This window comes from Piliocolobus tephrosceles, chromosome 16 (genome assembly GCF_002776525.5).
Source record: "Piliocolobus tephrosceles isolate RC106 chromosome 16, ASM277652v3, whole genome shotgun sequence".
NCBI classification, from domain to species: Eukaryota; Metazoa; Chordata; class Mammalia; order Primates; family Cercopithecidae; genus Piliocolobus; species Piliocolobus tephrosceles.
In genome coordinates, this window is record NC_045449.1 from 76,048,826 (window position 1) to 76,062,078 (window position 13,253).

The 13,253-nt window shown below is 54.0% G+C and overlaps 1 protein-coding gene across 11 annotated transcripts in view; it reads right to left on the minus strand.

Annotated features, from left to right (window-relative positions):
• The window catches only part of CCDC57 (coiled-coil domain containing 57), a 127,662-nt gene that overhangs the window by 108,561 nt on the left and 5,848 nt on the right, over positions 1-13,253 (minus strand). Inside the window, exons 1-2 of one of the 11 annotated variants that reach the window (XR_003309722.2) lie at positions 10,125-10,842; positions 4,610-4,919 (exon numbers count right to left, since the gene is read on the minus strand). Coding sequence is in view for 7 of the 11 variants with exons in the window: in XM_026455833.2 (XP_026311618.1) it covers positions 4,610-4,700 (91 nt within the window). In the remaining 4 variants the exon portion in view is untranslated. The other 10 variants (XM_026455833.2, XM_026455834.2, XM_026455832.2 and 7 more) reach the window with 10 other exon arrangements.

Sequence of the window (13,253 nt, forward strand, 5' to 3'; positions counted from 1 at the left end):
TTATAAGTTACCCAGCGTCAGGTATTTCTTTCTAGCAATGTAAGAACGGTTTAATATACCATCCAAGAGTACATTCTTTTGTTCTCTTTTTTTTTTTTTTTTTGAGACCGAGTCTTGCTCTGTGGCCCAGGCTGGAGTGAAGTGGCTGGATCTCAGCTCACTGCAAGCTCCGCCTCCCGGGTTTACACCATTCTCCTGCCTCAGCCTCCCAAGTGTCTGGGACTACAGGTGCCCACCACCTCGCCCGGCTAGTTTTTTGTATTTTTTAGTAGAGACGGGGTTTCACCGTGTTCGCCAGGATGGTCTTGATCTCCTGACCTTGTGATCCGCCTGTCTCGGCCTCCCAAAGTGCTGGGATTACAGGCTTGAGCCACTGCGCCTGGCCTCCTTTGTTCTTTTATTTTTTTCACCATGGACTGATATTTTGGTAAAGCCATAAAAATAAAGTGCTAGAAAAAATAAAATTTAAAAACAAAGATCACAAAAACCAACAAGCTGGGCACAGTAGCTCTTGCCTGTAATCCCAACACTTTCAGAGGCTGAGGTGGGCGGGTCACTCGAACTCAGGAGTTCCCCGCCACAGTGAGTGGTCTATTAAAAAAGAAAGTTTCTTCTGGCTGGTCCTAGCCACCCCCAACCCTCTAGAGGTCCAAGTATGAGCTCCATTTGGACACAGAAATCCCCCACAATTCTTCTCTGGTGTCCACACAGGGGCACTACCTGGCCTAAAAGGGCCACACCCAGTTGGGGGACAAGCACAAACTTCCAGCCTGGTGGGACATGGCCCAGGAGCTGCTGCCAGAGCAGAAAGAAGCCCCAGCCTGCCTTAGGGTACCTCTGCATCTCAGGGCACAGCAAAGGTTGTACAAAGTCCCAACTCCCAGAGGGAGCGGGTACAAGGGCACAGCCAGGCTGCGCACCAGCCGTGACAAAGCATGAGGAGGAGGTGGGTAAGGGGCTGCAAGACCCGTGGGCCCTCCAGAAAGGGCTGGTCAGCAGGGCACGAGGCCCCGGGGGTCCTGAGACGGCACTTCTCTGATGAGGCTCTGGAGCAAACATGGCCTTCATCCCACACGCTTCCTGCGATGCAGCCCCCTGCCCAGCCCCACCCAACACCCTAGGCCCATCACGCCACCTGGACCACCTCGGCCTGGCTCCTCCAAGCTGCATGTGCCCACCCATTGCCCTAACTAACGGGGTCCCTAGTGACCATCTCAGTGCTCTCCCACACTCCTGTTCCTCGTCTCCCTCAGCTCCTACAGTGTCCCTACTGTCCACCCCGCGTAATGATCCTCGACCTCTCGCTGTCTCCCACCCTGTGCCCACACCTTGGCCACCACAGTGTCTTACTGCAAAAGACGTCAACTGGCCTCTGCTGTGCACTCCCACTTTCTTGGCTGCCAAAGGAATCTCTTCAAAAATGCTTAACCAGGTTTCCCATTCCACTGAGGACACCTGGACCCCAGACTCCTTCCTGTCACGGCCACGCACCCCCAGAGCCTGGGATGTGTGGCAGGTGCCCCTCTGCCTGCAAAGTTCCTCCTAACCACAGGGCAGGCTCCTCCTGCCACTGGGACCTCAACCTGAATATCACTGCAGGGAAGCTCTCCTAACTTCCATCTCATGTTGGCACAACGCCATCGCCCCAGTGTCAGGTGTAGTGAGTCCCACTGTCTGGCACAGTCTTGGCGACTGAAACATTTTGTACATAGAGGCCATACACATACCTGTGCACACACAGGGAAAGAACTGGAATATCAGCAAATACACATTAAATGATGGAACATCACTGTGATCTCTGATGACTCAGAACCCTTCACACAGTGCCCGTGAGTCACGACAACCATTCTCTGCAGAGCCTGAGGTCTGTGAGGTCTACGGGCCTCTTCTCTGAGGACTGCCTGTGGCTACCTTCCGGTACCAGGCGCCCTGCCACTGGGCTTGCCTCTAACTCATCGATCACAGCCACCCATGGGGGTTGCTCTTCGGAGAATCTGATCACGTGATCTTATCTGGCCTCAAATCTGCCCGCGACTCCTGACCATTTTCAAAACAAAGTTCGATCTCCTTGGCACAATGTATGAAGACACACCGAGGACGGGGCTCAGCCTGCGTGGCTTCAGCTGCTCCTTGTAGGCCCAGAGCAGCCTTTGTCTGCCAGTTTCTGCACACGTGCTACTCCAGGCCCCCAGACCCCTCTCCCCACATTGGGTGAGGTTCCTTCCCACCAGGTCTCAGGACTCAGCAGGTCTCATCAAAAGCTTCAGGCAGCCAGGACAGGCAGATGGCACGCACCACCCCCTCTATGTGAGATGGGTGCTACCAGGCCTCTGTGCTCTGCACAGAAGAGCAGCCTGATAAATCCATACAGCAAGTGACTCGCTGCAGCACCCAGGGAGCGCCCAGCTTCTCCAGCGCCTTATCCATCACCCTCAGGACCCACGAGAAGCTCCACACACCAAGGGCCTGTAAGTCAGCTGGGCTTGGCGCGCCTTTCCTTCTGACCTCATCATAGAACGGCCTGCCCTGCTTCCGTACAAATCCCATCTCTGGATGATCCCCAAAGCCTCAAGGCTGAGATGAATTGGCTTTCAAAAGCACGGATTCAGCGTCTGGACGCAATCTGCCTGTCGGCCAGCAGGCGTCACTAGCGAGCACCTGGCTTCAAGAAGGACCACATGAAGCTTCCGGGTTGGGGAGCGGCAGGAGAAGCCTCCGGGGAGGGGACCGACCCACTGCCCAGCAGGCACCCTCTTCCAGGAGAACCTCCCAGCAAGGGCTGGAACAGCACCGGGGGACATCCCATCACTTAGATTTTCTCATTTTAAAAATACTGAGCTGACCTCATGGTGATGTTGTAGGTTTACCCGTTGTGGTATAATGATGCATCATGGTTTTCTTACAGTTCCTGGCTCATAACTCTCCCTCATCACAGTCTTTTGTTACAACGTTGGGCGTGTCAGGCCTCAGGAAACAGAATCCTCCCAGGTCTCCACTCTCACCTGACTTTCCACTGTGGGTCATAAGCCTCTCCCCAGAGCTCCCCCCCTCTACCCTGGGCGAAGGAATGCTGACTTCAAGAAGCCTCCCTAAAAACCCACAAGGACAGGGTTTGGAGAGGTTCCTGGGGAGTGGTGGGGGCTGGGGGGTCCTCCAGGAAACCCCTTCCCCCATGTCTCCCCCTACGCATCTCATCTGTATCCTCTGTAATACCTTTTTTTTTTTTTTTTTGAGACGGAGTCTCACTCTGTCACCCAGGCTGGAGTGCGGTGGCTGGATCTCAGCTCACTGCAAGCTCCGCCTCCCGGGTTCACGCCATTCTCCTGCCTCAGCCTCCCAAGTAGCTGGGACTACAGGCGCCCGCCACGTCGCCCGGCTAGTTTTTTGTATTTTTTAGTAGAGACGGGGTTTCACTGTGTTAGCCAGGATGGTCTCAATCTCCAGACCTCGTGATCTGCCCGTCTCGGCCTCCCAAAGTGCTGGGATTACAGGCTTGAGCCACCGCGCCCAGCCTGTAATACCTTTTATAATAAACTGTTAAACCAACGTGTTTCCCTGGGTTCTGTGAGTCACCCCAGCAAATCGAACCCAAAGAGGGGGTTGTGGGAACCCCAACTTGAAGCCAGTGGTCAGTCAGAAGTTCCAGAGGCCAGGACTCATGACTGGTGTCAGAAGTGGGGCAGTCTTTGAACCACCATTGCAAAATTATAACTGAGACAGTGAAAGAAATCTGACCTAACCAATTCCATCTTGCTTCTAACCTCCAAGCTCTCCTTGTTCATTCCTGAGTGTAGGCCGAGCTAAGTTTGGGAGAAACTTAGTTTGAAACAAAGACAGTAGCAGCCCTTTCCTGAAACAAACCCCCTTTTTCCTTGGGGACTAGACTGCCTTTGTAGGACTAACAAATTAGCCAAAAGATTAGAAATTATGGTTTAGGGCCAGGCGCAGTGGCTGGCCCCTGTTGTCCCAGCACTTTGGGAGGCTGAGGCAGGATCACTTGAGTCCAGGAGTTTGAGACCAGCCTGGGCAAAATGGCAAAACGCTGTCTCTACCAAAAATACAAAAATTAACTGGGGCATGATGGTGCATGCCTGTAGTCTCAGTTACCAGGGAGGCTGAGGTGGAAGGATCACTTGAGCCTACGAGGTTGAGGCTTCAGTGAGCCGTGATCGCAGCACTGCACTCCAGCCTAGGTGACAGAGTGAGACCCTGTCTCAAAAAGAAAGAAAAAAAAAAAAAAGAAATTATGGTTTAGGAGTCATGCAGCTATAGGCTACAAGATTCTGACCTTCTCCAAATTGTTCCTGGGGTAACATCACCATTGTAAAACCTAAGATCAATCAGTGTTGGAGATATTTTGCAGACCCTGTACTCCATGGATTAGCTGGCACCCCCAGACTGATAAACTGGCTCATCCCATCTTGTAGCCCCTACCCAGGAACTGACTCGGCGCACGAGGACACCTTCGACTCCCTAGGTTTTCGTCTCCAACTCACTGGCCCCTACACACCAAGTTATCCTTAAAAACTGATCCCCGAATGCTCGGGGAGACCGATTTGAGTCATAATAAAACTCCATTCTCCCGCACAGCTGGCTCTGTGCGACTCACTCTTTCTCGATCCTAATTCCCGTCTCGGTGAATCGGCTCTGCCTAGGCAGCGGGCGGGGTGAACCCGTTGGTGGTTGTTGGGTGGTTGCATGTTGGGGACTGAGCCCTCACCCTGCGGTCTGACCTCTCTCCAGGCAGGCGGTGGTGGAACTGAACTGAAGGACACCCAGCCGAGTCTGCTGCAGAACTGACTGCTCACATGCTGGTGAGAAACTCCCTCTCCCGCCACATTTGGTCACAGAAGTCTTCCTCTGTGCTGATGATTCTTGTGGTGTGAGAGTAGAGGAAAAACAGTGTGAGTTTTCCAGACCTGTGAATAAAATACACACAAAATAAAATCTACTAAAAATACATGGAGATGGGGTTTCTCCATGTTGGTCCCAACCTCAGGTGATCCACCCGCCTCGGTCCCCAAAGGGCTGGGATTACAGGTGTGAGCCACTGCACCAGGCCCAAATATATATATATTTTTATGACCTCCATATGTAAATATATTTAATACTCTTAACTTATTATTATTTTAGACAGCGTCTGGCTCTCTTGCCCAGGCTGGAGTGCAGTGATGAGATCTCGGCTCACTGCAACCTCCATCTCCTGCGTTCAAGTGATTCTCTGCCTCAGCCTCCCAAGTAGCTGGGATTACAGGCACCCGCCACCACGCCCGGCTAATTTTTGTATTTTTACTAGAGATGGGGTTTCACCATCTTGGCCAGGCTGGTCTTGAATTCCTGACCTTGTGATTCACCCGCCTCAGCCTCCCAGAGTGCTGGGATTACAGGCATGAGCCACCGTGCCCAGCTAATACCCTTAACTTACAAGACACTTTCTGGGACTGGAAGGCAGGTCCAGGGTGGCTCACTCACTTTGTACTCAGGACAGAAGACTCAGTCTCAGCATCCTGAGTAGTTGGGACTACAGGCAGGCACCACCATGCCCAGTTAATTTTTTTTTTTAATTTCTTGTAGAGATGGGGTTCCACTATGTTGTCCAGGCTGGTCTTGAACTCTTGGCCTCAAATGATCCTCTCACCTTTAAATGTACTGAATTTAGCTCTTGCGGCCCCTGTTGGATTCCAGAGAGTGCTGCTCAGCCCTCTGGGAGGCTAAATTCAGTACATCCACTCTTTTGTTTTGAAACAGAGTCTCACTCTGTCGCCCAGGATGGAGTGCAGTGGCACAATCACGGCTCACTGCAGCCTCAAATGCCCATCTAAAAACTACAACTCGGCTGGGCACGCTGGCTTACGCCTGTAGTCCCAGCACTTTGGGAGACCAAGGCGGGCGGATCACAAGGTCAGGAGATCGAGACCATCCTGGCTAACACAGTGAAACCCCATCTCTACTAAAAATACAAAAAAATTTGCTGGGTGTGGTGGCAGGTGACTGTAGTCTCAGCTACTCGGGAGGCTGAGGCAGGAGAATGGCATGAACCTGGGAGGCAGAGCTTGCAGTGAGCTGAGATCCAGTCACTGCACTCCAGCCTGGGCGACAGAGCAAGAAACGGTTTCAAAAAAAAAAACTACAACTCAAGCGATCTTCCCACCTACTTACAGGTATGAGCCACTGCACCCGGCCTCTCATCTACTCTTTAAATAGGTCCAGGGGACAAAAATTATGTACCTGTGACCCCGTGTTTTTTTTTCACTTCCTCACTGACTGCCAAAGAGTAGCCACAACCATTTTTAAAACTGAAATAAGAGAGATTGGCAGTAGGTCTTAATTCTGTCACTGGCACTTGCTGGAGAAGAAGGGCACCACCACCATGAAGGAACATGAAGGGCTGTTTTCTTTGAATGTGCACTTGCCAAAAAAAAGTGAATAAACGAGAAATAGAAGTTGAAGTCAAAGTCTTGTCATTGAGTTTAGACTTTGCGGACTTTTAGAACCATGTACACGTTTCACGTGCCAAAAACAAAGCACAACAAAAAACAAAAACCCTTAAAATCAGTAAGGACTCAAAATGAAGTAGAAACAGGTGAACCTAACTTGATTACAAGTGGGTAACTTGTAATAAACTCACAGGTATTTTTGTGTTTGTTGTTTGTTGAGATGGGATCTCACTCTGTCACCCAAGCTGGAATGCAGTGGCATGATTATAGCTCACTGCAGCCTCAAACTCCCACCTCAGCCTCCAAGTAGCTGGGACTACAGGCACACGCCACCATGCCCGGCTAATTTATTTTATAATTTTTTATAGAGATGGGCGTCTCACTTTGTCGGCCAGGCTGGTTTCCAACTCCTCACTTCAAGCGATTTTCCCCCCAGCTTCCCAAACTGCTGGGATTACAGGCGTGAGCCACTGTACCCAGCCCCAGGTTTTAATATATACATGGACACAGATACACTGAAATAGATTTGTATGTGTATAGCGTATAGAAACACACGCTGCCTAGCTCTATCCATTAAGAAAACCAAGAAGAAACGGCATCGCAGAAGCAATATGTCTATCTGGTACCGGGATCTTGGTTTCGAAACACCACCTTCTAAATTACAAGGAACCAGGACTCCTTGGAGAAATGACTGATGCTGGGATACGTCAGGGCAAGCGTAAGATGAGCCTGAATTCTGTGGTGCCAGAAAGAAAGAAAACGCTCCAGAAGGTTGGGACGTGCTATGAGGACAGAGAGGCCAACTTGAAGGGGCTTTTAACACTTTAATCTGGACAATGTGAGCAACAAAGTACATGATAGCAATGGGTTAGAATCCATGGAATAAAAAGATGCACTAATACCAAGACCTCACCCCTGCACTCCAGCCTGGGCGACAGAGTGCGACTCGTACTAACACCGAGACCGCACCCCTGCACTCCAGCCTGGGTGACAAAGTGAGACTCGTACTAACACCGAGACCTCACCCCTGCACTCCAGCCTGGGCGACAGAGTGCGACTCGTACTAACACCGAGGTGCCCCTGCACACCAGCCTGGGTGGCAGAGTGAGACTCCATCTCAAAAATATATATATATATACACTAATGAAAATTAATAGAAAAATGATGAGAAGAGATGGTTCTTTCTTACAGGAGAATCCCAACTAATAAATGTAGGAGTAATAGAAACAGAAAAATCATTTAACAAATAGCACATTAATAGTTATTTTGGGGAAACACTCATGGGTGCTAAAATTAGTGACAGAAGTATATGGTTAGAAACAAGATCTTGCTGGGCGTTGTGGCTCAGGCCTGTAATCCCAACACTTTGGGAGGCCGAGGCAGGTGGATCACTTGGGGTCAGCAGTTCAAGACCAGCCTGACCAACATGGTGAAACCCCGTCTCTACTAAAATTACAAAAAAAAAATTAGCTGGGCATGGTGGCAGGCGCTGGTAATCCCAGCTGCTCAGGAGGCTGAGGCAGGAGAATCGCTTGAATCCGGGAGACAGAGGTTGCAGTGAGCCAAGATCGAGCCACTGCACTCCAGCTTGAGTGAGAGAGAGACTTAAGTCTCAAAAAAAATAATAATTAAAAAAAAAAAAAAAAAAAAGGCTGGACGCGGTGGCTCACACCTGTAATCCTAGCACTTTGGGAGGCCAAGGTGGTGGATCACCTAAGGTAAGAAGTTTGAGACTGGCCTGGCCAACATGGTGAAACCTCATCTCTACTAAAAATACACAGATTAGCTGGGAGTGGTGGTGGGTGGCTGTAATCCCAGCTACTTGGGAGGCTGAGGCAGGAGAATCACTTCAACCCAGGAGGCGGAAGTTGCAGTGGGCAAAGATTGTGCCACCAAACTCCAGCCTGGGCAGTGAAGAGAGACTCCATCTCAAAAAAAGTGAAAAGAAAGAAGATCTTTTACATAGTGGCAAAATATTTCCCCACAAAATATGTATTATTTACAAAGGGAAGGACCCCAACTTTGTGGACACACTTGACAGACACCACCTCAGCCTCCAGGACCCGATGAGCACCAACAGCTAGGAGCATCCTGTGGCTCGTAAGACACTGGGAAGGACACAATTTCCCTGCTGAGGTTTTCTTGCCAAAAATGAGTAATATGAAATCAATTACGAGAAAACATCAGAGAAACCCAAAATGGGGGGCATTTTATAAAATAGTGGACTTATCACTGGATCCTGGACCACGGTACAGTCATCCATGAAGCAGCTGCTAAGCAAGAATAAATACTGGAGACCAGATCATGGGATTGTATTAACACGAACGCCAGTGTCTGCATGTTGCTGAATGAACTGTGGTTCTGTAAGATATCAGCCTTCTAGGGGCTCTGGGCAAAGGGTAACACGGGAAATCTTTGTGCTGCTTTTGTATCCTTTTTCTAAGTTACAGATAATTTTTTTTTTTTTTTTTTTTTTTTGAGACAGAGTTTGACTCTTGTCTCCCAGACTGGAGTGCAATGGCGCGATCTCGGCTCACCGCAGCCTCTGCCTCTCGGTGTGATACCCTACCTTGTTTTAACCTGATTGGCTCTCTCTTAGCTGAGAGCTGGACAGACTCCATGTTGGTTTCTTTGCTTGCAGCCTCTTATCCCCCTCCCTTAAGGAGGTACCTGGTGCAAAGTCGACTCCAAGCACATCCAGGAATGCGCTTACTGATAAGAAACTGGGAGCAAGCTGTACCAGCAGCTCCTGGGAACGCGCGCTCTGTTGATGGTACCCAAAGCCCCTGCGTTTATCACTTTGTGGTAACTGAAGCCCTTGCACCTGAAACTTTGTGTTTGTTTTTTCCTGTAACTCTTTCTGTAACCATTTCTCTTTTAACTTTTTTGCCTGTTCTGCTTCTGTAAAAAAAAAAAAAAAAAATTGCTTCAGCTAGACTCCCCCTCCCCTATTTAGACCAAGGTATAAAAAGAAATCTAGCCCCTTCTTCGGGCGGAGATAATTTCGAGCTCTAGCCATCTCTCGGTCGCCGCCGGCAATAAAGAACGCCTGAATTAGTCTCAGAGTGTGGTGTTCTCTCTGTAACTCGCTCGGTTACAACATCGGATTCAAGCGATTCTCCTGCGTCAGCCTCCCGAGTAGCTGAGATTACAGGCGCCCACCACCACGCCCAGTAATTTTTGCATTTTTAGTAGAGACGGGGTTTCACCATGTTGGCCAGGCGGGTCTCGAACTCCTGGCCTCAAGCAATCTACCCACCTCGGCCTCCCAAAGTGCTGGGATTACAGGCGTGAGCCACCGCGCCCGGCCTTTCTTTCCTTTTTCTTGTTTTTAAACTCAGACGCAGCAAGGCTGCCCGGGCGCGGAGCCCTCCTTGGCGGCGGCGGAACCCGGGGCACTCTCCCGGGGCTGCGGAGCCCTGGTCGGCAGCGCCCACCGCCCCAGGTCATCCAACGGCGACCAAGGAAACACTCCCGCCCAGCGCGGCTGCACACCCCGCCCTGCCCCGCCGCAGCCTCAGCCAGCGGGTCCCCGGTCCGGGCCCGGCCGGGCTCTGAGGGTCGACCTCGCGCTCCAGGTCCCCACCGGAGCGCTGCGTCCGACAGGACGGCAGGTCCCGAGGTTTTCCACGGGAAGAGTGGTCGGAGCGACTCCCACGCCGCCCACGCCGCCCGCCCGCGCCTCACCCGAACGCCCGCCAGCAGCGCTGCCGGGTCCCGCCGCGTTGCCACAGCGACCGGGTCAGTCGGCCGCGTCGGGCTGCGCTCGGTGCAGCGCTCGGGTCCCGCCGACAGGAAACGGGGTCCCTGGCGCTGGGTTCCGGCCGCTCCCGCCCCGCCGGGTTCCGCGCTGCGCCCAGGCCCGAGAGACGCCCCGGGCCGAGCCGACCGCCGCGGATCTAGGGAGGGAGCCCGGCCTCCCGCCGGTCAGCGGGGCGACTCCGGACTGGGTTCCGGGCCATGGGAACGGCGGGCTCCGCCGCGCGAGGCGCCCCCACCCTCGCCGCCCCCACCTTCGCCGCCCCCGGCCCGGCCGAGGGTCCCCAGGCGCCCGCACCCTGAGGCCGCCCGGCTCGCGGTCCCGAAGGGTTGTCTTGAGCTTTTGCCCTGAGATGAGGGGAGCACGGGGGCGGGGACGGCCGAGGCTGCCCGTGGGGGTCTGTACGGGCCGGGGGCGCCACCAAGTCCTGCCTGAGGGTCGGCTGCGGCCTCCGGGGCACGAGTTCCCGGCGCCGCCCACGGGCTCAGAGACTGGCGGGGCCCCGGGCCGTGCGCGCAGCCGCTCAGATCCTGGTTGGGGAACTGGGGGAAAGGAAGGGGGTCGAGACCGACCGAGGCCCGGAGACCCCCCCACCATCCTGTGGGAACAACATCCTCGGGGCCAGCCATTCCCCACCATTCACATCCTCCGAAAATGGCACCTGTTCTTATCCATCTGCGGATCAATGAACGGAGCCTGGTCCCGGGACAGAGCAGCCTGGTTCACCCGAACCCTCAGCCCGCACTTCTGCGTGGGAGTGGAGGGGGTGTCTGGTGTCTGGGAATTCCCCTGGTGGGGCAATAAGCCAGGGGTCTGGTGTCATCCCCCACCCACGTTACACTGGGTCACACCAATCCCTGCCGTGCCTGCAGCCCAGGCACCCTACAGCCCGTCCTCCGGGACCCACGCGTCCCGGTGGGGCTGCCCCTCACCCACTGTCCTCAGTCCCGTCTCACACACCAAACCCTCTTCTGTCTCGGGGCTTTTGCGCCAGTTGCCTCTGCCTAGACCTGGTTCCCTGGATGCCCCCTCCCCCCCCCCCCGGTGTGTCCGGCCCCCCGCCTCCCCCCCCCCCCCCGTGTGTCTAGCCCCCTGGACCCACCCCAAATGCTGTGTATCTAGCCCCCTGGACTCCCGTCCCCACTCCCTGTGTCTAGGTCCCTGGACCCCCGACCTGTCCCATGTGTCCAACTCCCAGGACTCCCCCCACCGTGTATCCGGCTCCGTGGGTTCCCCTGCCACCCCGTATGTTTGGCTCCTTGTCCTCCTGCTGCCTTCTCAGTGCCTGTACACCCCCAGCCTCATCAGACTTGTCACTCTATGAGAACAGGATGTAGGGCCTGGACTGTTGGCTCCCTGCTACCCCCACCCACAGGGCAGTGCTGGGGTTGTCCTGGGCTTGGCTGCACATTTGGCCCCTGGATCAGCTCTAGGACTAGATGTACCCAAAAGGATGCCCATATCCCTGCCTCAGCTCCTGCCTCTGCTCACCCAGAGAGCTGCCTTGCCCCCATGTCCACGATGCAGCCACCAGGCCTGGGTAAGTGTGGGTGTCAGAGATGGGCTGGGCCACCCAGAAGAGGAGCCGGCACTTGCTGGGTCTGTATCCCGGCTCCACGTGCCTCAGTGTCCCTGCCTGTAAAGTGGGATCTATAGGAACCCACGTGTGGGCCGGGCACAGTGCTCACACCTATAAACCCAGCACCTTGGGAGGCCAAAGGAAGGATCCTTTGAGCTCGGGAGATAGCCTCTCGCTCTGTCGCCCAGGCTGGAGTGCAGTGGCATGATCTCAGCTCACTGCAGCCTCCACCTCCCGGGTTCAAGCGATTCTCTTGTCTCAGCTTCCTGAGTAACTGGGATTACAGGCGCTTGCCACCACGCCTGGCTAAGTTTTGTATTTTTAGTAGAGATGGTGGGGTTTTGCCATGTTGGCCAGGCTGGTCTCAAACTCCTGACCTCAATGATCTGCCTGCCTCAGCCTCCCAAAGTGCTGTGATTACAGGTATGAGCCATCATGCCTGGCCAAAAAAAATTTTTTTTAATTAACTGGGTGTGATGGCACATGCCTGTGGTCCCAGCTACCTGAGGCCAAGGTGGGAAGATCACTTGAACACAGCAGTTTGAGGCTGCAGTGAACTATGATCACACCACTGCACTTCAGCCTGGGCGACAGACCAAGACTCTGTCTCCAAAAAAAAACCCCTAAACCCATGTGTTATGGATAGGGCCTCTAAGAAGGTAATTAAGGTTACGGGAGTCCTAAGGGTGAGGCCCTGAACTGTTGTCCTTATAAGAAGAGGAAGAGACACCAGGAGTGAGCACACAGAGCAGAGGGACTCAGGGAGAGGGTGCTGTCTGCAAGCCACGGAGCAGCCTCAGGATGAACCCACCCTGCTGGCAGCCTGATCTCTGACATCCAGACTCCGGAAGTGAGAAAGTAAATGTCGTTTAAGACCCCCAGGCTGTGGTGTTGAGTTACACGGCTCCAGCAGGTCATTCACCAGGTCATGGGAATCTGGGCCTGGAATCATGTGCTGGCCACGTCAGCAGCATGGCGCCCATGGTCACCGCTTCAGCTGACCACATGCCCGCATGCCCCAGGGACAGAGCAGGGTGTGCCACGGGCACTGTCTGGGTCCTGAAGCTGTGGGGCAGGCCGGTCTGGTCCTGCCCAGAGCCCTCACAGCCTGTGCTGATTCGAGGGCCATTCAGTTGGGTTGAGCTCCACGGTTCCAGGGCACCCACTGTCAGCTCAGGCCTGAGGCCACACCTCACTGAATCCCCCCTGCAGCAGGTGCCCACGTACCCGTAGATTGTGCCCCGGCCACACCCTTGGCGTCTGCGGATGCTTTTCCCTGCCCTTTAGCACTTCCTTTGGGGCAGAAAGATGTTTTGGAGCCCTGGACCCCCAGCTTGAAGAAGATGGCCCCCCAGCACCGTAGCACCCCTCCCCTCCTTCCCTGCCCCCCGACTGCAGCACCCCTTCCTCTTCCCTGCCCCCCAGCACTGCAGCACCCCTCCCCCTCCTTCCCGGCCCCCCCACTGCAGCACCCCTT